This window comes from Aplysia californica, unplaced genomic scaffold (assembly GCF_000002075.1).
Source record: "Aplysia californica isolate F4 #8 unplaced genomic scaffold, AplCal3.0 scaffold00005, whole genome shotgun sequence".
NCBI lineage: Eukaryota > Metazoa > Mollusca > Gastropoda > Aplysiida > Aplysiidae > Aplysia > Aplysia californica.
Window position 1 is genome coordinate 1,716,338 of NW_004797275.1, and position 8,372 is coordinate 1,724,709.

At 38.2% G+C, this 8,372-nt stretch overlaps 2 protein-coding genes across 4 annotated transcripts in view; one reads left to right on the plus strand and one right to left on the minus strand.

Annotated features, from left to right (window-relative positions):
• Positions 1 to 7,588, minus strand: part of LOC101852520 (delta-1-pyrroline-5-carboxylate synthase) — a 42,198-nt gene extending 34,610 nt beyond the window's left edge. For all 3 annotated transcript variants that reach the window (XM_035968807.1, XM_005089341.3, XM_005089337.3), the window contains exon 1: positions 7,447 to 7,588. The gene's annotated coding sequence lies outside the window, so the exon portion shown is untranslated. The remainder of the gene's footprint in view (positions 1 to 7,446) is intronic.
• A 242-nt stretch (positions 7,589 to 7,830) lies between these two features.
• The window catches only part of LOC101853360 (WD repeat-containing protein 11), a 24,529-nt gene continuing 23,987 nt past the window's right edge, over positions 7,831 to 8,372 (plus strand). Inside the window, exon 1 of the mRNA XM_005089342.3 lies at positions 7,831 to 7,967. Within this exon, the coding sequence (XP_005089399.1) occupies positions 7,903 to 7,967 (65 nt within the window). The 5' untranslated portion in view covers positions 7,831 to 7,902. The remainder of the gene's footprint in view (positions 7,968 to 8,372) is intronic.

Consider the following 8,372-nt stretch of genomic DNA (forward strand, 5'->3'; position numbering starts at 1 on the left):
GGGGGTGTATGTGTGTGCGTTGACAAAGGCAGCAAAAGATGTCAAACGTGATCTACTTTAGATTTGGGAGCAGGCGAGCTGGAACCCACAATCCCACTGAAATTTTGCCGCAGCTTTAAACTTTCCGAGGAAATTTTTCTTTTTGTATCTCAGCTTAAACTGATACGCCGAGTCAACGTATCGAAAGATGCAAAGTAGCTCTCGATGCACCTGGTTTGATTCGATATTCTTTAATTATTTGATAGTCAATTTTGAACTTGAAGTCACGTAGGCCCTATCAAGGTCGTGCATTTGACGTCGACGCTTCTACGCGCTACACAGTCAGTGTAGAGTACGATGACACCCAAACGAAAGAGAATTGGACGAGAAATTAGAACGTGTAAACAGACGCAAAAGATAAAACTGACAGATCTCGTATATACGACGAATCTGATACAATTTATGGCTGTGTGTAGTGTAACCGGGGCCTTGTTCCAAGGGCATATAAAATCACCCTCTGTGCTAAGCACTTGGGTGTCGGCACCTTCTCAAAGTCGGTAAAGAACCGCTGGTGCCGACACCTTCTCGGCTCCAGTTCCATGGGCTTGGTGCATGTACTGAGACCGCTTTTATGGCAGTTCCGGTAGCTCCAGTACAGGGTAACGGTACCTGCCCAGCCCTACTGCTCACAATGAGTGTGCGAGTCCAGTATTTTGGACCTGAGTCCAAGATGAGTAATTATAAAATACTCGAGTGCTCGATCCCTGAGCACAGACTCAATTATTGTGTCAGTTTTCCTGATGCCTAAAGTAAATTTTACCATCCCCATCCATCCTTTCTTTCTCTCTGTACTATTTGTAGAGACATTATGTCAACATACCTGTTCACAAGAAATACTGAGAGAGAGAGAGAGAGAGAGAGAGAGAGAGACAGACAGACAGACAGACAGGCAGACAGACAGGCAGACAGGGAGATGACAAAGTGACGGAGTCTTATGAAGATTTTATGATTTAAGTAATCAGAGTAAAAAAGATTGAAATTGTAATCTTACTTCTTAAATTTAAACAAATACAGCAACAATTACAAATTCACACACACTATATTTGTATTAATTCTATACACCTCTGTACATCCAACACTTTCAAAGTTGTTGAGATACAAGTCGGTTACTTTTAAAGCATCGAAGCAATAGGCTATATATAATTATAAGTACAAGATAAAGTAATGATCTGCAGGGGCGAAGGCTGCTTTGTTAGACAGGGTAATCAAAGTGAGATGGGACCAGATAGGACCTGGAGATATCACACAAGAATTTTACTTGAGGCGGCAACACTGAGTTGTGAATGAAAACAAATCCTGAATTCATGTTGTATGCATGTTCAACCGCTAAAATAATCGGAAAAGTAAAATTAGCGAGGAAATGGCCGCCAAAGTTTGGTGATTTTCAAAGCTTGAGTGTCCTCGGAAACTGGAAACTTTTATTTTGTGTACCTTTGAGCAATAATTTTCTGTAAAATCCACATAGAAGTATGTTTTAAAATGGAATAAAGGTGTTCAGCCGAAAAAAAGAAAATTTGAAAAAAAAATCACGCTGTCTCCACAAATTCAAGTATCCTTGGAACTGCATATTCTCTTCAAAAATCAAGCCAATGAGAATGACCCATTCTGCTGATTTTATTAGCGAATGGCCCACACAAACTTCTTTCAGCACTATCTCAACAGTCTCTTTAGAAACCGCATTTCTATTGCTTCAAATATATTTTCACTATCTTTGGTAATTGTTTACCATTCACAGCCATACAGAAAGACTGACCACACATCATCATCATCATCATCCAGTGCCAGATCTGCGACAGACATCGGCGTTCATGGTTCTCCATTCATTCCTTTGCTCGGATGCTCTCAAAAAAGCTACGTTATCCTGATCTTTCCCTGTTACCCATTTGTTTAGGTTACCCAAGTATGTTGTTCTGGGCCTTCCCCTGCCTCGCTTGCCCTCAATTTTGCCAGTGAGAGCTAGGTGTTCAAGACCCTTATGTCTATTTATGTGTCCCAAAAACTGCATTTGTTGTTCCCTGATTGTTTTTAATATTGAGCGTCCCACGTGGGCTTCATCAAGCACTACCTCATTTGATTTCTTTTCCTTCCACTATACTCTTAGCAGTCTACTAAGAAACCACATTTCTGTTGCTTCTATTTCATTTTCACTGTCTTGAGTGATTGTCCAGCATTCACAGCCATACAGAAGGGTTGACCACACATAGCCTTTAGAAATTAAAAACTCTTTTTGGTCGTCATTGAGATGATTCTGTTTCTTAGGATTGGACTCATTTCAATTAAATTGTCTTTATTACATTGAAATTCTTCATTTTATCTCTATTGTGCATTCAATATCAGTAAAATCCTAGTTATTTGAGCTGTTGATTTTGTTTGCTCTTTTCACTTTTACTTTACGGTTAGGATTTTAAAATATATTTTATTACTTTTTTCGTAAGCTTTTCTTGCATTCTGTTTTCTTTACATTAAAAAAATAACCCCTTATGTTCATTTTGCATCACAACAGCAATAGAAGGTCCTTTTCTGGATCTTCAGTTTAAAAGTTTGAGTGTGTCATCAACATACGATTAAAATTTAAACTTCCGTGTAATGTACTGCCTTCAGACCAAAGATTTTGAAGGTTTAGCTGTGGCTCAGTTTTGCCCAAGGCAAAAAATGCTGGCAACAGGGGAGGTTACAAAGTAATATTTATTTACAATTAAAGGTCTATAAGAGTTCATATAAACCTTTAAGGTTTGACACAGTGGGGGTGGAGATAATGATGATAATGATAACAAATTTAGGACACACAACAAAGACTTTTGTTTTGTTTTAGTAAGCTTTTACGGCGCTCGCAACTGCATAAGGTCATTTGAGTGCCAAGGGGTGGATGTCAACAGAGAAGTCTAAACAGGGAATCAGGCTTACTCTGCTCATCTCTCTAGCCTTAAATGCACAAAGTCTGCTTCGACTATCAAGGCAGCCCGGAAATAGCAGCTCACAAGAGAGTGACAAAAACATACAAAAGAAGTAGAGGAAAAAAATGACAATAGTAAGGATGAGGAAAGAAAAAGCAGCAGTTCCCCCTTTGTTGTTCCGGAGGAGTATGAGCATGACATTGATCAATCAGTCCATTTACAATAATGTGCATAAAACAACATGTTAATACCCCCCCCCCCATTGGGAATGGCCTAAATAAACTTCAGTCAGTAGCACTGCCCTGGGGGGGGAGCAGCAAAAACTTCGTTGAAAGAAAGAATTGACTTTGGTTGAACTTAACATGAAATTAAATGCGAGACAAACACTGAAAAAGGTCATTATTTGGTTTAAATTTAATTAAATGGGGGAAACATTTTTCGAACATAAAAGCTTTTTTCGAACATAAATGTTAAGATTTGATAACGACATAAGAAACCTTAAATGAATTTGTCTCATCCATCGTTATTCTTCTCGCCGTCTTGCATCGCACAACAATACGCTTTGAATGGATTGACAGGAACAATAACAATGCACGTTCCTCCACCCCTATTATTTTTTGTTTTTGGAATGGTTCTTTCGAGCATAACAAATGATGACAGAGCACCAGGCATCTCAGAATTTCCATTTACTGCAAAATTGCACACGATCATAGCCTCGAAATCAGCCAGGGCAGAGAGTAAACATTGAACGATATTATGCTCATTCCAGGGCCCCAAAATGGCAGATAGAAACAAAGTTACAGGGAATCGAAGTTGCCTTGCAAAATGACTACATGAGTTATGCTCGAAAATGAAAATCTAAAAGGCTCACAAAGAAAAAAGAGCTACAGGTATCATTAATACTGATATAGCACCACAAATAATGTAACTTTATAGTAGTAAGAGTATAGAAGGACAATTTTCTCTGCAATTATTTCGTTGTTGAACTTGACGACAGAAAAAGTATGAACTTGACGCGTCACGTTTTGCATTCTAAAAACACATCAATTTCAGAACTAAAAATATTTATAAGATTTCTTCTGATGGCCTGACTGCTATTTCTCTGCTCCCATAGCTGAAACATCATATTAAGCACAACATATATACAAATTTAAAAGCTGTAGAACCATTTTTATTGGAACAGGAAAGGATTTTGTAAATTTGCATATGTTGTGCTTCAGATGTTTCAGCTATGGGAGCAGAGAAATAGCACTTGGGCCATCAGAAGAAATCTTATAAATATTTTTAGTTCTGAAATTGATGTGTTTTTAGAATGCAAAATGTGACACGTCGAGTTCATACTTTTTCTGTCGTCAAGTTCAACAATGAAATAATTGCAAAGAAAGTTGTCCTTCCAATCTATACTTTTACTACTCTATTGGCAAAGGCTCATATTATAGGCTACATACACAAAAACATAATCTGATGTTATTGATATTTCTTCCATTCATTCTGAGACTTGGACTTTCTATATTTCTAAGGATTGAATTGTTTCACTATACGCGTTAAAAGAGGTCTGACGATATGACACAATCTTGCCTAACTCCGCTTTTAATATATTTGGAGTTTGTGTTCTCTCTAAATCCACAGGCTTTTAATAGTGTTTTGTCCCCCAGTAAAGATTCCAAAATTATTTTACTTCCACTCCCATCTTATGCTCAGGTACTGTCAATTCCATCCATCTTATATATGAATTTTCAGTTGCTATCCGTCGCAAATTATAAATCTAAGCCTTGTTTATGTTAATTTTTTTTTTCCAATCGGGCAGGCGGGGACTTTGGGAGACCCCCCCCCCCCCCCCTCCCCGGGTGTTCAGTGTATTTTCCCAATAATTTGATGTTTTGTAATAATTTTGAGGGAGATTTTTTTTTTAAACCATTGATTTGTGACCGTTTTAGTTTTAGAGGCCATGTGTGTGCCAACTGTCAACGTGGTTTGGCCCCTGGAAATACTGCAACTGAGTGGGGATGATAGTATCAAATTTAGTTTTAAAAACTACCAAGAACTAACTCTTTGACTACCATGAGCCAATCTGTCGGCTCCATAACTTCCTAGTTCGTGGCCAAGAGCCGAATTATCTGCTCGCGCTTTTCTTTCCCTTTTCCTTCCACAATTTGACTCAACCTTTCCGTTTAAATGTTTTTAACTGCTCTGCTTACCATACATCAGTCAACCAGTGAAGGAATTTGGCCCCTTTTGTGTTTTATTCTGCTGTTTTTTTGGCATTTTTTCTTTTTTTTTTTACCCGCCCTGTGTTGCTCGAATTAGTTTACACGCATAGCAATGGCAAAATGGCTGATAACCCATCAGGTTCCCGCCCGTCATAACTTTTTTCTGCTTCAAAAGCCCTGGAAAAGTTTGATGGGGAACTGTCAGTACTTTCCCATAGTGATGTATGAGCCTGATGAAGTTAGACCTGAGTCGGACAGCAGCGACAGCGATGAGAATGAAGATTCGCAAAGGGGGGCGTGTGTGCAGCGTTTTTTTCTCTTTTTTTCATTGTGAGTGATTTCACCAAAAGAGCGACAACTTAGTATACTTGACCATTGTGCATGAAACTTGGCCCAGTTAGAGACAATTGGATATACTTTAGTATGACCAAGTCATGAAGTGATTTGATTTAGCAGCTATACACTGTGAGAAATGTAAGTTGAAAATGTTTTTTTTATTTTTTTATTTTTTTCACCTTGTGTTCACTTACCTCTAATATTTGTTTGGATTTTTATGATTTTTTCCCATTTTTTTATTAGATTAAAAATATTCTACATTCAATTACCTTCATTTTGGTATATAACATGTCTGACTTCCAGATGGAATTATGCCCATCAGACACAAAAGAAGAACAGGGGTACTTCTGAAATTCTAAGACTAAGAAATGCCTTGGTCACAGCGCGGAAAATGCCTTGGTAGCCAAAGAGTTAAAGAATCAAAGCTAAGAAGACTCCTAATAATTCTTATATATTTTCATGTAAGTTCAGCTCTCCCGAAATATAACCTGTTCATGCATTTATCTAATTTTGTCAAAATCCCTTCAGAACAGTAATCGAGGCATTCTACATTTTTCATTATTTCACCATATTAAAAAATTTAATCATGAATTATGAGTAAAATTGTGTGATCTAATGTGGAACAAACTATGGCTTAGTCACTTTCGTCTGGCCAAATAAAATTCTTTCTCATTTATCAATTTACGAGACTTGATGCCTGCAAAATTTTGCACAGCACGTCTGCGGGCCAGAAAATGAAACCATTTGTTTTTTAAATTTTGAACCAGCAATAAAAAAAGGTTTCTATAATTGACCCCAATTCTAAAAAAACACTTATTTCTGGTGCATACACAGGATCACTAAAATAAATGATTTACAGTAACCTAGCCTACATGATATAATTAAAGAATTGCTCATTTTGAGACAGTACACCGGCCTGCCCCCACATTCCAGTGTAAGCGCATGCATAGATTTCATCCCATCACACATTGTATGATTGTTCTCATGACAGTCTTAACTGTCTAGACATCGCCGAGTGAGTCTCGAAAATTACTCATCCATCTGTTGACGTACATTAAAGCGTGGTGTTGATGAAAATGGGTCAACTTTTTAATGTTTTAGGTGTATGCTGTAAATCCCCTGTTATTTTTTTACCTGCTTTAAGAGGCAGGCTAATGTCAAAGAAAATGTGTCAGGTTCTTAGTTTGCAGAGGAAAGTGGCTATTCTCACCCGCCCGGAAGTTCTCGCAAGATCAACTCCTCCCCTCTTCTCTCTCTCTCTCTGTCTCTTTCTGAATACTGTCTATCGGTGTGGACGATCAAATTGACCAAAACAAAGTTAAAAATGATGTTAAAAAACAAAAGTAAATTAATTTGGTTGTCTACAAAGATGCTACGGCTATTCAACTTTTCGAATCGAGCCGAACTACGCGGGTCGCCATTTTGTTTTTCCCGGAAATTCTCGCGCTACTCCTCTCTCTCTTTCTCTCTCCACTGCCCCCAGACAAAATTGTACGCTTTTAGTAGGCTACAGTTGTAATGGAACATTTGTTCACGGCACAGAATTCTACAATTTTTCTGTTATCACAGTGTAGAATTCTGTGGTTTAGGGTGAACGCAAAATTTGGTGAACGCGCACCAGGTGAGAATAGCCACAAGACTCGCCTGCACTATTCTCACTCCGGGTGAGAATAGAGGTGGCCTTTGCAGAGACCTTTATGTATGGGCTTTAAGATTTACTACAGTCATACAACTTTCAGACCCGTATGCAAACATCTTAAAAGATTAGACTGAGCGATTTGATAAAATTATCTTGTTTTTTAACCGCGGTCAGACGAATATAATCGACCTCCTCAGACTCTATACGTAGGTGTAAGTAAACAAGTTTGAAGTGGAACAATAGACACTGTCTTGAAACTGTGTTCCTTTCCATTTAAAACAAACACATTTCTAAATAACTCCAAGACATCATTCTACTGAATACTCACTGGTGCGTTTCAGCAACAATATATCTACATGGAAGTAAGCATTGAGACTGCAACAGGTTGCGAGTTTTCTCTCCTTTTCTTCTCACCACAGCAGCACGACGTCTGTGGTGTGGCTACAGAACACAACAAAACTTAGCAGGGGTCAGGGTCAACAATGTTGGGCAGATTTTCTCACATCTGATAACTGTATATTTTATTAGTCATTCTAGATCACATAGATATTAGTATGGTTTCAATAACTGAGTTCACAAGCATTTGTTATAAATATTTCTGAAGGCATAAAAAAATATCATGACACGTAGGCCTTTGATAGTTAGAGTATTAGATCTAGTAGCCTAATTGGCAGTGTTCGACAGCTGACACAAGATTGCTGCTACGATTTGTTTCCACTTCCGTCTGCTAGTTAACCTGCAGGTGCTCTGTGTACAGAGTGTACTGCAAAATAATAGACGGAAAATGAAATTGTATCCGAAAATTGTGACGGGAACGTTGAATGCTCATAACAAAGATGCCTGTGACTGGTAAGAGAACTAAAAATCTTTTAAAAAAGCTTCACAGCTGGAATCTAGAGTCCAGATTCTATATTCTATTTTCAAAATCATTGAACAGTGTCTGCTTCATAAAACTTAGAACTGTCTCAGTTGAAAAACAAATGTCTGCCCCCCCCCTACCCCTACCCCTACACACTAACAATAAATTGTAAGTTACACTACTACTATAGACTTTGGTGCTTTTTCGGTAGTTCCCACCCCCGTTATTTGAGCCTAGATCTAGATCTACATCGAGATCTAGATTCTAGATCTATACGTTTGATGCTCGGCGATCTAAGCCTAACAACTGCAAAACATCAAATTGTGAATTTTGGTAAAATTCAGAATTCAGGCATGCCCCCCTGAAACGCCCCACCATATTTTTATTAGGGCAAG